This window comes from Neolamprologus brichardi, chromosome 12 (genome assembly GCF_056152115.1).
Source record: "Neolamprologus brichardi isolate AB-2024 chromosome 12, ASM5615211v1, whole genome shotgun sequence".
Taxonomy (NCBI): domain Eukaryota; kingdom Metazoa; phylum Chordata; class Actinopteri; order Cichliformes; family Cichlidae; genus Neolamprologus; species Neolamprologus brichardi.
This window is the reverse complement of record NC_142115.1, coordinates 12,311,882-12,326,982: the sequence shown is the minus strand read 5'-3', so window position 1 is coordinate 12,326,982 and position 15,101 is coordinate 12,311,882. Positions and strand designations below refer to the sequence as shown.

Here is a 15,101-nt window from a genome sequence, read left to right as displayed (position 1 = left end):
ATCTGGTGACATTTGTCCACATGCAATCCAACTCATCTGTCTGCTCGGTGTGTCAGGGCTGTAAGCCATTGTTTTATATCAGCTAAAGCCTTGGTTCAAATCTCTACCCGAATCTTGGCTATTGACAAGCCAGTTGGATGGGGAATTAAATCACAAGTTCACATGGTTTCTTACCCTCATAATGCAGCAAATCCAAGCAGATGTGACTTTTCCAACACTTAGCACTTGACACAGCAAATTAAATGTTTATTTACTCTAACTGCTGCACAAACAGAGTGATTATAGGGAAACGACACAAGTTTAGTACGTGGTGCACTTCATGAACCCTCAAGTTTACATGTGGAAACCTAAGAGAGAAATATGAGGCAGTCTCTGTAAAACTGCCTCACAGGCTCTTTCCCTCCTCCAACCCAGTTTCCTTCTCACTGGATGAGTAAGTGCAGCTGTCTAGCATTTCTTGCTCACTAGTGGACTGCACCTGGTAGGTTTTGTGTGTGGAGAATGTTATGCATGACTCAGTGTGATAGAATATTATGATCAAGCACAGCTGGTCTGTTGCTCTGCTTCAGATTACAATCTAAGTGCTATTGAACTGGACAATGGTACCACCCCAGCTCTAGTGGCTACATGGGGGGGCCGAAGTTAGGCAGCTGTGCTATTTTTTTTTTTATTATTATTATTTTTTTTGTGATTGCAAATGGAAAAACTTGTTGTGACGTGTTGTTCAAAGAAAATGTCTCTGATATTGGTTATCCTGCAGCTTCAGATTTCTGCCCTAATCATCTAAGTAATCTAATTTTAACATTTAGGCAGTTATAGAGAGGAGGAGGTTGGGCATGTTCGGTCTGCTGACCTTGGGGTTGAAAGCGTATGGAGGTCAGACTGATTCTGTGTCCATCACCTTGCAAAGTTTAAAAACGGGAGATCTATTCTTCAATCAGGAATTTGTGTTGCTTGAGAAATAACCTGTAAAATTCCTCATATGTATAAACATTGAAAACTGATTGCCTATCTTGTTATAGTAGACTTTTTTTTTTTTACACTCTTTAGGGTGTTCATGTTGACCTTTATTGTAAAGTAGTCTATCAGGTTTTTAAACAATACCTTATTTTTTGGCTGTTTGGCTTTTGTATGTTTGTGTTGCATACAAAGTACTTCCAGAATAATTTTGTGGTAAATAGGCTGTAGATAATGTTGACAGTTGGTATGGCGCTCTATCACTGCGTTAATGCACTACCTGTTCCTGTCAATTACAAAAACTGTATAAACAGCAGTCTAAACTGCTACTATTGTTTGTATTCATGTTGTGGCAGTATGCATTTCTAGTGGGGTTTTTTGGTATGTGGAAGAACACGTTTTATAAGCCCACGCTTTATCGTAAAACACTTGAATCTTAGGTTAGTAACAAGAATTTTTTTTTTTGAGCACCAAACTTCACTTCCTTTTGTTACAATTATCTATTACAGGAATCGTGGTATCTTTTCCTTTTTTAGGTTAGCTTGCTCCTTTTTATTAAATGTCACGAGTTTCTCTTTTAGTCGGTGACTTTGAAGATTAGATGTGACTGCGTTTTAAATACGAGAGAATATGATCAAATGTTTAATGTTGAGCTACTTAATTTACACTTTTTCATCGATACAATTACGAAGATAATTAAATGGTCAGAAGAAAAGATACTTAGCACTTCTTATTGTGTTGTAAAACACCATCTCAAAACCTCTTGTGATACACCTGCGTTTGGATGCTGTTATTAGAAGGTAGTCATTTATTATTCATAAGGTGTTCTGTTTTGATTTCCCTAGCTATGAAATATTCTTGCTATTAAAACCAGTCACCCATATTTAAACGCTATAAAAGAGAGCCAGACAGCGGATTAGCAAAGATTAGAAATGGCTCTGTGGTAAGTGATTCACTTGACTCAGTTACGCAACACAGATGACAGCATGGTAAAGGGCATTACTCTTGTTTGTGTGTAGGCTACCAGTGTGGGTAGTGTTGCATTTGCCTCTCTGATTAGCCCAAGTTTTCTACTAGGAGTGTGTTACAGCATTGCTATTTGTTTTTTCCCCCCCTATTAAAGGATGTTAGTTAGCCAAGCTGAGAGTTGATGAACACATATCAGCTGTATTTCACTGTAGAAGTGAGAGGTATGAAAGTGTAATTACTGGTTGCGTGTGCTTGTGTGAGAGGACTGAACTCCTGTCTTGACATGTACCTTGGATCCATGACAGTGCAGTTTGGAACAAATTAGTCCTTTTGAATGTGTCTGTACATCAAGCTGTTGATATGACATCTGGTCTTTGCTTTGTAATGTTTGGATTTATTCCCTGCTTAAATGGTTCCCTGACTTTAATTAATTCAAGCTTGTGTGTCATATTTGGGAGCAGTGTATTGTTTGTGCCATCTGTGTCAATACTGGAGGCATGTATGGACTTTAGTATTTGGCAATACATGCACGCTGTCAGTGTACACGCATAAACACCTTGTCATGCACAACTGGAAGTTCTATGAAGCTGCTATCATGAGGGGCAAAAAGGCACTCGGGTTGCATGCTGCCATACTGAAGAACATTTCAAAGTTCTTGAATAATTAAGCAGCAGTGCGGGGGACGTAGGTCAGCTCAGCAGACAAGTGCACTCCTCAGTTTTATTTCCTGCTGCTTAGAATTGAGAGCTGAATGTCAGGTGGACTTTAAAGAGCCAATGGAGAATAAAGGGAGATTCATAAGTTAAAGCTTCATGTTATCATGTCCCACACAGCTGGGAAATAACTTTGTGTGTCAGTAACAGATAAATGATATTTTGTACTCTAACAGTAATGGCCATACAACAATTTCTGCATAAAATGTAAACTGTTACATGAACAATTCCTTATCTTTACTTTGTGAACTTTACCAGACAAGTTATGAAGGCGGAGTTCGAGTATTGTTGTGCATTTTCTGACATTTCTGACCTGAATGAATAAGGTTTATCTAGACAACTTGAATTTATATTATTTAGTTCAGATTTTTGTATTTGCCTGACTTGTAGTGCATTTGCATAACTGTTAATTTTACAAGTATACTCAAAGAATAAATGAACAATATAATTTAGCATTGTGATAGAGAACTTGAGTTGTTTCCAGTGGTTTTACTTACCTACTTACCATTGAATATCCTCCATAGGCCAGTTTTGGGTAATAAAATCCAGAATGTATGTGATAATACAACAGTCGGAAGCGAAAGAAAGTACCTTTAAATCTCGGACATAATGCAGACACTTAGCAGAAGATGTAATCATTTAGCTTTGTCAATATACAAACTAAAACATGGCTTTACATAGCTTCCAGGTAGGAAACGTCAAGCCAAATTTGAAGTGCCTTTGGCCTATTTTCTATCTGAATGCCACCAGATGGTGATAGCTGTGGTTGCAAAAAGACGTGTTTCTATGGAAGTATATGAGGAAAAGCCTTCGTATTTGACTTAGTAAACGATTTCCTGCTGAGTTTATGGTCTCAGTCTCTCATTTTGTCAGTCGTACTAGAAATTGGGTTTATTTTGTAAATCTTGGTCACACTGTTTTGAAGAGTAGAATTATTTGTGGTATACTTATTGGGTGGTGACTTCTGCTTCACAAGCCGTCAACCAGCCAGCAAGTGGTTTCACAATCAAAAACTCCCCTGCCTGTCACATCTGAATTTTGAAACCAAGATGGCGACAGCAGAAATGCCAATCTTGAGGGTTCAAAACTAGACTTTAGCTTGGTTAGTGAGCTTCACTTTTAAAGACACAAAAGCTGCTAATTAGTGCTACAAGACTATTAAAATGCTACACATGCAGGGGAGCAGTCTAGTTCAGTAGCTTGAATTGTCAGAGGTGAGGCCTTGGGACAGACATTGGTTTTTGTGGCCTTTCCTAGCACACCTGTCAGTCAAAGAAGCCGTACAGATATCCAGCTACCATGTATTTAGTTGCTTTACAAGGGGAGAAATAGTCCTAGAGACCTAAGTTGCTTTTGTACTGGACTCTAAACATGCTATTCAGTTGTGCATTTTCAGTGGACTCTTTTGCGGCCAGTCTCAAGCCTCAGCACAGTATTTATTGGTACAGGGATGTCTGAATCACCACCATAGGTGTATGATTGTGGCCACCATTTTATCCATTTGACTGTCAGCCTGTTTTTTCTTGATGTCTATTATAATTCCATTCCCCAATATGACATATGGAGCGAAGGATTTGATTAGTTTGTTGGTCGTGTATATGGTGTTACAGGTTTTAGGAACAGCTTCCACAAACGGGTCACACTGCGTATATGTTGGATTAGAAGCTCGAAAAAGTTCTCTAAATTTTTTAGACTGTATTGAGTTCAGTGTGTATCAATGTTTACTTTCTAACCAGTTTCCTCAATATTTTGCATTCTCACTTTGTGGTTTCATTTGTTTTGTATGTAGGCGTATTCCCGTAAACTCATTCTTAGATGCTTATTAAGATTTTTGTTGATTCTTCATAATGGAGTTACCAGAGAAATTACGTAAATTTTGCTTCCCTGGCGTCAGCATGTGTGAGTGAGCAGAAGGGGAGTATCTTTTAGATCCTCAAGAGTGTTTTGGTTGAGTGGCTTTGCTTGCATGATTACAGGGAGTCATAGTTGGCAGTGTGTGAAGGCCTGTGTTCTACACTGGGCAGCAGGGAGGGGGCAGGGCGAGCCTTATGTAATTTCACACAATGTCGCTGAAGCGGCCAGTAGCCAGGGAACAGGCAGGAAATCCAATAATGGCTCTACTGTACACCATAGACACAGCTGGATGACCACATCTGGATTTTCAGGACAGCCAATCGCTGGTTCTGTTAGTCTCTCACCTCCTCCTGGCTAGTCAGATTAGTCCATTTTAAAGTCTGTGTTGAAATGGTGACAATGATGCGTGTAGTCTATTGCAAAATACAAATGCATTTCTTCTTCTTCTTCTTCTTCACATTCTTTTTACCTTATGTCTGATACAGCTATCCTAGTGGATTATTCAGAGTAGTTATATATTTTTCTTTTGGTTGTTTACTGTGGGTATAATAGTAGGTGAATCATAGTTGTTGTTTTTTTAAACTACACATTTATACTAATAGCTTCAGCATACCAGTCTCATAGAAGTTTCCCTTAAAGGTGTGCAGCAGAGCATCTCCCAAAGCTAAACTACTAAAATGGTTTCAAACCTAAGTTTTATCTGCGTATAAGGTAAAAAAGTTAAAAGATGAGTCATGCAGTCAGCTGACTCATCTTACAAAGGTAGATAAACTGTGATGTGTCATTAATTTAATTTCTGCTGTCTATCTTTTAGAGCTTCTGAAACTGCCTTGTTTTTCCTCTGTAGCCTGCGGTCTGTTGATCTGATTGGCTAAAGCCTGTGGTAGACATGGCCAAGATATTTTTGAAAGTACGTACCCCTTTTCCAAACAGCTCTCAGGGATGACTTCCTTGATGGTTCTCTGTAGCAAACCTAGCAAATCTAGTGCTTCACTTAGCTTTTGGGCTGTGGCCTTGTGTAGGGTCCAACCCTAAATTGGCAGCAATACTGAACCCTAATACCCACCAAATCTAAAAGTTTTAAGATTTATGAGAGTTCTGTAATTGGCTTTTCTTATGAGAACACAGTACTGGCTCACATCTGGGCACTACAGCCTGAAATAGACATCTAAGCAGCATTAATGTTAATAAGTGTAAAATATATGTGATGCATATGCAACAAATTAGGTGACCTACTTTTGACACATTTCTTTTCAGTGCACAGAATATAAAGGCTTTTAAGCATAGTATTGCATTGTATGGCAAGCATTATTTTTCTACTTTTCTTGTCAAACTAAATGGCACAGTAGGTTTGTGTTTTAAAGGACCTTATTTGGGTAGCATTACATTGGTTATTTTACCTAATAAGAGTCATATCAGTGAAGCTTCCTGTGCTGTTTATACTTGAATACTTCCACTTTCATTTTCAGTCACAGCGTCTGAAATAGCTTTGTTGTTGTTTTTTTTTTTTTTCTTTTTTTACTCGTGTCTCATGGCTGCAGGTGTCTTTGTTTCTAATCATGCTGCTGTTAGTGTGATAGGCAGTGCTGTTCCGTCAGATTTAAAATGAAAGGTCTGACAGGCTGTGGTTAAGGGTCATTGTACCTCTTTCTATCAAGGCAAATTACAGCTGTGTCAAAGTTGACTGTGGGTGTTCACACTTTTTGCACAATGTCTTCAGTTGCTGACTGTGTGTTGTGACCGCAGATTTCCTTTGTGAAAGTCAAGCAGGGGTAGGCTGCAGTGTTTGGGTAACTAGGGTAACTGCTTTCCTATGTGGCAGCTAGCAGTGTTATCATTAGGAAAGCTTCTAGCATCCTTGCACCTATTGCCAGATTTAGATCGAGTACATTCAAAAATAAAACACAGATTCTGGCCTGATTTTCAGATATTTGAATGTTGACATCTTTGTATGTTATCTCTAGATTAACCAAATTTGCCACAGTGTGCGAAGTATACTTCACCTCTTAGCCTTTTTGGTCCCAGCGCTTTTTAAAATAGACACAGAAAGCCAACATTAGTGTAAGTTTAACCTTATTTCAAGCTGAAAACTCTGAGCAGTCTTTCTGTTTTGATGATATAGGAGGGCTTCACATACGTGTTGGTCTGGGTGTTAGTGATAGATGGATATATCTTCATATCCCCATATTCATTACTAGTCCAAACATATTGCGATTTGCCAATTCTGATGCACATTTCAAAGCCTAAATGCTGAACACACAAGAAATCTGTTTTTGACAATTTAAGCCACACTGGTGACTGCTTTGACGTGGTGTCTAATAGTTTGGAGCAGTAGTTAAGTAAATGTAAAATTCCTAATAAAAACCTAGCAGGTATTAATAAGTTTGGGTGAGTCTACTGTTGCGTAAAAAAGGGAATATTTTTCATTGGCGCGCTGTTCCTCGTGCTGCCTAAAAATAATTGAAAGGCTACTGATGTAGTACTTGTCACCTTATGAAAGCAACACCAGTGATTGTCTAACTAATGAGAACCGCACCAGCCTGAGTCTCCAGCTCTCATATTTAATTAATGCATTAGCACACCAGGCAAATACCCTCTTCATTGGCCAGATGCCGCTGATCATCGCATATCACACGGGTTGTCTGTTGGCACAAATCGTGCCTGTGTTCTTTTTAAAAAACATTTTTTATGGCTGTGTCTTAGATTAAATATGTACTCACAATAAAGATATCTTGCATCATGACCTCTTTACAGCATTGATTTTTATGTCGTCATCCTACTTTTTAATGGCAGCAGTCTGCCTTGTCGTCATTGTTTTGATATTTCAGCCTGGCAGTAGAAATGCTGGTGCACTTTGGTTTGGATCTTTAAGTGTTTTTGTTCTGAGATTAACTGAAAGGTATTTACAATCACCTTCTCTCTTTTTCTTCTTTTTCATTTTACCTTTTGTTGTACGTCTTCTTCTTGGCATTTCTGTTCATGACACGGGCCGATCAGAATGAATTATTTAAACAGTGAAACAAGGCAAAGTCATGTCTGGGAAACATCAGTGTCAAGAGAAACCTTTTTTTGTCTTTAAATATAAAACGAAGTTGGTGAGCTCACTTGGAAATAGTGTAATGATTTCCACTGTATCATCTTTGGATGGGCATTGACCTTCTTTATGTCTTTTGACCTTAAAAGATCTATTTGGGCCTAATTATTAGGCTTCAGTGGATTAATTGCAAGGGCTCTGTTTCTGTGCTAAATTTCAGTGGATGGGGAACGAGGAAAAATGTTGGAGTAGAGCTGCATGAATGTGCAAGACTATGCTAAAGTTTCTCCAGATTTAGCTATAGGACTGCAGGTTGCTTCCCCCCCCCCCCCCCCCCCCCAAAAAAAAAAAATAAAAATAGGAGCACCAGGGTTGAAAAATATGAAATCATGTTATGACTACCACAAGATGTTAAGGGTGTCCAGTGACATTAACCAGACCTGTCTCAGATCACCTGATATGTCTGGGCAGTTCGTACATCTGAAATGTATTTTGCCCATAACCATTTGGTGCTATATAAAGAAACAGAAAGTTGCACAGGAAGTGCAAAGATGTGTGAACAGACTGCTTTTTCTCCTCTCACTGGATCAGCTGCAGTCTGGTAAAGACTGAAAAAATACATGGACACACTCAGGTTAAAGTCCTGTTGAAACACAAGCTTACACCACTTGTAAATGTTAATACAGGAGTTTACCAAGACTGTAGGAGAGTGTGCTTTCAGTACCTGTAAGAAATCTTCTGCCATGTAGATAAAATGTTTTTTTTAGGTTAATGTGTAAGAGAATCTACTGTGTAACGGTAATCGAATTGGTTTAAAATTAACAAAAATGACACATAATGCAAGCAACTTTTTTTTTCTTCAAGGGGCAACAAGCAACAATTGGAACATCTGGATGTTGGATGAGATCACCAGAATCAAAGACAAAAACAAATTGATGCAGTGGCCACCAGGGCTGTTCAATATAACAATATATATATCGGATGACGATATAAAAACGTCTATTGTTTCATTTTACGCTATCGTTTTTGTGGTGTCACAAAATAAACTGTTTACGGCACCGTTTTGATGGTCACTGTAGTGGCTATATTCATTTCTTAAAGTTCTCTCTTTCTCTTATATTTAATATAACCACACTACCGATGAACAAGCACCTGTTTTTATGCGTTGTCGTTAGCAATAACGTCGGTAAAACCATCGCCTGCAATATCTTTCCCAGAACAAACACCAATTGCAAATAACATACTAAAAATAAACCTGAAAAATCTGTTTAAAACAACGTACTATGTTGCAAAGAGTGAACTACCAGTGGCACAATTTAGCAGTCTTTGTGCAAGACTTCAAAAAGCAAATGGCCTAGATGTTGGTTCCACTTGCCTCTTACCCGTGACTTCAGTGGAAATTTCAAATTCAGGATCTGACACAGACTGATTCATGTTCTACACAGTTCTTACAAGTTCATAGAAATTTCTGTTCAATTAGAACCAAGTATTTGAGTTGATGATTGTAATTTTTATACAATGTTGTAATTTGTTTTTCAACAATTTTTTTGATTAATGTTTTGTTTCCTTTACAATATTATACTTTAATGTATAATATTGTAAAGGAAACAAAACATCAATCAAAAAATTGCTCTTTTTTATTCGGGCTACTTAAATTTATTTTGGGCTACCAAAAACTGAAGAGTCTCTGCCCGAAGGGCTACCAGGGATTTTGAAATTTTGCGAGCCCTGGGACGATAGATGTCTTCTATCAGGATATGAGATTTTGGTCATATCGCACAGCCCTAGTGGCCACATTTTTCCTGTCACTTAGCTGAATGCTGCTTTCACTTGCATCTCTTTAAAATACAGGAAGGTCCCAGAGAGGCACTCTCTGGGTGTCTGAGCCGGGTAGTGAGTATAGCAGCCTCACCTACTTGTTATTTGCAAGTGGCAGCCAATCACAAGAAAGTTGGCATAAAGGAAGGGGTAAGGGAGCTAAAATGGCCTGTTTGAGATGGTGGATGAACTGAGGGGATACACTAAGACCCAGTTTAGGATAAACACAGATTACCTTGAACTGTAAATCATGCAAAGCTACTTCAGTTCAGAATAAACACATGGAGCTGGTAGTGAGCTAACTAGGTCTCTGCTAGGGATACAATTACAGCGCTGTATCTTTACATGGCAAATAGTTGTTTGCTTCTATTTTAGTATTCACAATCATGTATATAAAAAAATCCTTTAATTTTCTCAGGAATGAGGACAATAAATTGTGCTCAAGCTACAAAGTCTGAGCACACCGAGATTTGAATAACTGTTTATATCAGTAGAATGAAACTGTTGTTTGAAGTCTGCCTTCTGCTCCACTTGAAGACTGCAAGCCGTCTGTGTGCTCTGTGCTAGTATTTCCACAGCCATTCCTAAAATGGAGAGGGAGGGTGGGGTGTGTGGGGGTAAGAGGATGAAATATTGGCTTGCACTGCTGAAGGTTGAGGCCCACTCTACTATGTGGAAAAGAAGAGAGTAAAAAGAGAGTGGGGAAGGAAGGCACGCTAGAGCGAGAGAGTGAGGTGACTGAGTTCATTTGCAGCATTGGAAGCAAGCCAACGACTTGCCTGTGGGTGTCTGTAGCAGTGCCAGTGCATGTGTTTAGCCCGTCGCCTGGAAGGCACCTTTCGCTTCAGAGTGGATGTCAAAGATCACTCATTGTGTTGGTTCTCTCATCTTGATTGAGGTTTTTTGTTCTCTGCCGATCTTGTGACTGCCTGCAGACTTGTTTTCTCACTTCTCAGGGGAATCTCTCTGAACACGACAGTCATCAAAGAGAGGTTTCTGCGTGGGTAGGCTCATCTCACCCCGTTTAAGTCTTTCTGGCCTCTTTTTTTTTTACCTTTTATTTTGAATAGTACACATTATGTCAATACAGCAATAGTGTCTTAAATTATTTAAGGGTTTCTGCTAAAGGACTTTCCCTCTGTGGTCTGTTTACTCAAGTCTGTCTGACCAAACAATGAGTGTGCACTAGTTTTGTGAAAATATTTGAAGCCACAGTTTAGACTGCGAGACACAAAGGCACAGTCTCTAGTTGGTGTGAGACTCTGAGCAGTGTTTTCCCATCTTGTGGCCTCTATGAGCCTATGTTTACAGAGCTCCTCTGTTTCTTACAGTCAGAGCCATGTTCAGCCTTTCGTAATAGAGCCCTTTGCGTAACTGAAATCAAGTGACACTTTGTGTTTGCGACAGTTGAACAGGAAGGAAGGGTAGATAGTGCCCCTCTTTGTGCTGGGGAAAAAAAGACTCAAAATCATAGTCAGACAATGGAGACTGGCACAATAGTACTCTGCCCAAAGTAGTGCTGTGATTTGGTCACTGGTTCATTGTGCTATAAAAAGTTCTACTTTATTACCAGTTGCAAAGATTATTACTCAGCCTGTCCCAGCTGAGAGACTTGAAAGGAGCTCACTATGAGGAACTATAGCCAGTCGTTGCGGTTTGTCATGTGATGTCATGGCCACAATACTCAAGAGTTGTTCGCCATATTGGATGTGATACAACCACCAGCTGCTAGGGAACAACATGTATTCCCCGACTGGTTGGCAGTGGTTACTGAAGGCTTCTGGCTGTTGCTGGATTAAATCTATTGCTGCACCAAGTGATTCATTTGGTTGCTTGCAGATTGCAGTGGTTGACTGTAGTTTTTAATGTTTGTCTGCCATTACTTGCTAACCTGCCAGCTTTTCTGGAGCAGCCCGGCACAATAATGTTGCCACTTTCTGGAAAATAGGAAACATTAATTTTTCGTTGTAGAGCTAAACAGCATATAAATTTTCCTTATTATCTATTCTTTAATAATTTAAATCTAAAATTAGTCTAATCTCAGTGAAGGCAAAGTGCTTCTCTTTCTATTACTCAAATTAATATTCCAGCACTAAAGAAATTAAGTACTGCTGCTCAGTTAACAGCCAGTAGCAGTAGTTAAGGCTCGATCTGTTAATACAGTATTGGAAATAGAGGGGTTCCACATAGGATATAGGGCATGTCTTTCATATGTGTGTCATCAATAAAATTGGGAAGTAACCAAATGAAACAAGAGTAGTTTGTAGTTTCTATTCATTAATTTATCAAATCACTAAACATGGTTGCATATTAAAGTATGAATACGTAGTTGGTATTGCTTATTTCATATGTTTAATAACTACTTATGTTTAAGTGTTTTTGCATAGCGTTTTTTAGACTAAAGGAAGAAACTATGTGTCCTATCTTGTCGTCAAGCAGTGAAATGCATTTGGACTTGTTTTGAGCGTTTGGCTCAGTGACAGTGGCTTTCCCATTCAGTTTACAAAATTGCAGTGCACTTAAAGCACTTTGCTATCTTGTCAAGATTTCGATCAGTGCCCCTGTTGAGTGCCCATATTTCACCATGCCTCTTGTTGTGTGCCACACACAGCACTGAAACATGAGCTATGAGAGGGAGGCGTCATTAGCCAAAGCCCTGCAGAAATGGCAGGAGGCCTAATTTCTCTGCTGGCAGAAGTCACAGGGACACATGTCGCAGGCACTAGTCCATCCACTACTACTACTAGCAAAGCAGGCTTGTAAGTCTGCCTGAGAATGGCGGTGAACATCATGTGGAGAGTGAAATCTCACAAATAAGACTATAAATGTATCCATCCATCCCATTGAGAAACAAATTTCATATATATATTTTTTCTTTAATTTTTATAGTGCAAATATGTTTTCCAACATCTGCTATAATTTGCATGGTCGCTGTAATGAGGACAGGGCAGTTATTCCCTCTTTTTTATGGGGTTTTAAACCCAATTACAGGGTTGCAGCCAGTGCATTGCAAGTACTGCGTGCTGCCACCATTTCTGAGTATTTGCATTGCAGTTAGCATGTCATTAGATGATTCTTTTTTTTCTTTACCTTGCAAAGTAATTTTAACTTATTCTTCTGTATGTCTGTCCTTGTGATTAACACCTGTTACCTTTAAGTAACAAATTCTCTTCACTTCCTTCCTTGTTGCAGGAGGTGCCTGAGGTCCACATATATGTTCATAATGATAACATATATAATATATTAATAATTAAAGTTGTCTCAGGCCTATGTGACAGACCTACCTATACCTCATTCTGTAGGTAGAGATGTGTTACACTCAGGGCTGTTTTTACTTGTATGTCCACTTTTTTGGTCCATATATGCCATACTCCTTGTGGATGTGACCACTCTGGTTTACATAATGTCATCTGCAGTTAAAATCTAGTGGCCTGACTCCTGAGACCTACATCTCTATCTGGAAATGAGTTATTTATGTTGGTCCTAAAACCCCATCGCGCTCGAAGTATTTTTACTGGCTGGTTGCTTGTCTTGGCCGGTGTTGTCTGCAAGTCCTCCGTGTGTGGACAGTGGGCCATTCAGTAGGCTGTGAATGAGAGGTTGGGTCTAGCAGGTGCAAGGATTCTCACTTCTTTACTAAGGGTGGAGCAGCTGTGGTAGGGATGTGATGACATTCTAAGATCTCTAGTTTTTCTGGATGTACTAGCCAGAAAGCATCAAAGAGCTGTGCTTACAGCCAGTTTTGTGATTATTCTGTTATTGAGAGCAATTCCACTGGCCTAACTTTCAAAACATCTAATCTTTTTTCTTTTCTTTTCTCATAGGTTGCAGGCTAAAAGAAACGGCTGATAATGTGCAGCATCTGCTCTACAGCAACACCCACTTCCTGCCTGTAGAGGAAGCGGCTGTGCCAGCATGTCCTCTCATCCACAGACTGTGCCGCCGGGCCGGAGGACGGTGGACACACGGCACCTGCCAAACCCCGCCACTCTACCACTGCAGCTGCAACGGGCACACACGGTAAGGGGCCTTACACACAATGATTTTAATGGAATCACTTGTGTTGCCTTTTTGTTTTGTAGGGAAAAACATTTGAAAGATGAAAACTGTAGTTGTGGCTTGGCTGTTCCTACTTGGATATTTGGTAAACAGGATTTAGTCAGATCTACTGGAAAGGGCTTAACCCCAAAGACCCCATAGGTGTTTTTCCAGATTACACTGGCGTAACCTGAAAATGGTCGCCTCATTAGATGTTTGAGTTGAAAGTTCATGTTTTTGTTGTGGAGTCGGCATCAAGGCCTTCCGCATGATTTCCACCCACATCTCCTAATTATCAAGATTATGTTCTTCCACGCATCATCGACAAAGCTGTCTGTGCTTGAAAGAAGAGGCCTCTGGCTGACGTAAAAGTTCATTCACTGACCTTTAGTGTTTGCAAGGCTTTTTTTTTCACTTGAATGACAGGAAGATCCAAGACTTTAGGCCACCATTAGTTTAACCCTGCTGCTCCTTTATGTCATCATATTCATTGGACAATGAAAGTTGATGGAATGTGTGACATCTCGCCAACTGACAGAGAGCTTAAGATAAAAGATAAGACATTACAGGAGAACCAAGGCAGGAGATTTTTTGGGGGGAGGTATTTGTGGTTTTCTAACACTAACACTACGTGGTGTTCTAATGAGAATGGAGTTTCTATAAGATTTGTTGTCTCTGTTGTAGGACGTCGGACTGGTTGACTACCCCTCTCATCATAGCAGGGAATACAATCCCCACCTCACCCAGCCCCATCGTCGTCGACCTTCTTTGCTTTCAGAGTTCCAGCCTGGAAGTGAAAGGTAAGGGTACCTTCTTCATGAATATGGTCTATCCCCTCACGAGGAACACATTTCTCTAATTTTGAAACCTACCAGAGAAGATTTCTCTTGGTCTTTTTTTTTTTTATTTTATTTTTTAAATTGCGTGAGGTCACTGATTGCAATTAAATGTATATGTAGATATAAAATTGGTGTCAGTGAAGGCCCAACAATGTCTACTACAAAAAATATTTTAGGTTAACATAATTATAGCTTTTACTGAACAAAAAAAATGCTATTGATGTATTGTTACAGATCATTTCAGCATCTGCCACTGCTTTAGTTTTATTAGTGACACCATATTTTTATACTAGATGCACATTTCAATTTTAAAAAAAAAAGGAACAAAAGTAATTCATCCTTAATAGTGTAATTTTAGAAATGTGGGACTTTGAGCTGTAGTAGTAGATGAAAGTCAGAGACTTTGTGGTGAATGGGGAAGATGTCACACATCAAAGGAGCGGCCTTTTAGGCCGCCAGCTCTGGATATTGGATGGATGATGCTTATGTGGCATTGCCAAATTTGATGAATTTGTTCTTGTTGATTGCTAGCCACAGCCACATAGAGGCTTCTTGCAGACAGGATTTTTTATGCAGTATTATTCTGTTAAAGCCTGTGCCTGTTAACCCTCCCCCAGTTTAATCCTTATGTAATTGGCATCTGCAGCCGTTCTTCTGTAATGTTGTGTTAAACTGCTCTGCTGGGCAATGAAGCTTGCAGAGGTGTTTTTTAAAAAAAAAAAAAAAAAAAAAAAAAGCTTTTCCAATCGACCAAACAGTAAATCGGCCAAAGAACTGTATGAGTAGTACCTTGTCAATGCAGATGCAGGTCTTGTACCTGCTAATGGTCTTTATTTATATACCCAATCTCTTTTTGAGGATGAAACTTGATGAGCACTT

The 15,101-nt window shown here is 39.3% G+C and overlaps 1 protein-coding gene across 4 annotated transcripts in view; it reads left to right on the top strand.

Annotated features, from left to right (window-relative positions):
* ncor2 (nuclear receptor corepressor 2) overlaps positions 1-15,101 on the top strand; it is an 88,766-nt gene that overhangs the window by 4,620 nt on the left and 69,045 nt on the right. For all 4 annotated transcript variants that reach the window (XM_035913089.2, XM_035913087.2, XM_035913088.2 and 1 more), the window contains exons 2-3: positions 13,170-13,365; positions 14,068-14,183. In XM_035913089.2, coding sequence (XP_035768982.2) covers positions 13,261-13,365; positions 14,068-14,183 — 221 coding nt within the window. In that variant the 5' untranslated portion in view covers positions 13,170-13,260. The remainder of the gene's footprint in view (positions 1-13,169; positions 13,366-14,067; positions 14,184-15,101) is intronic.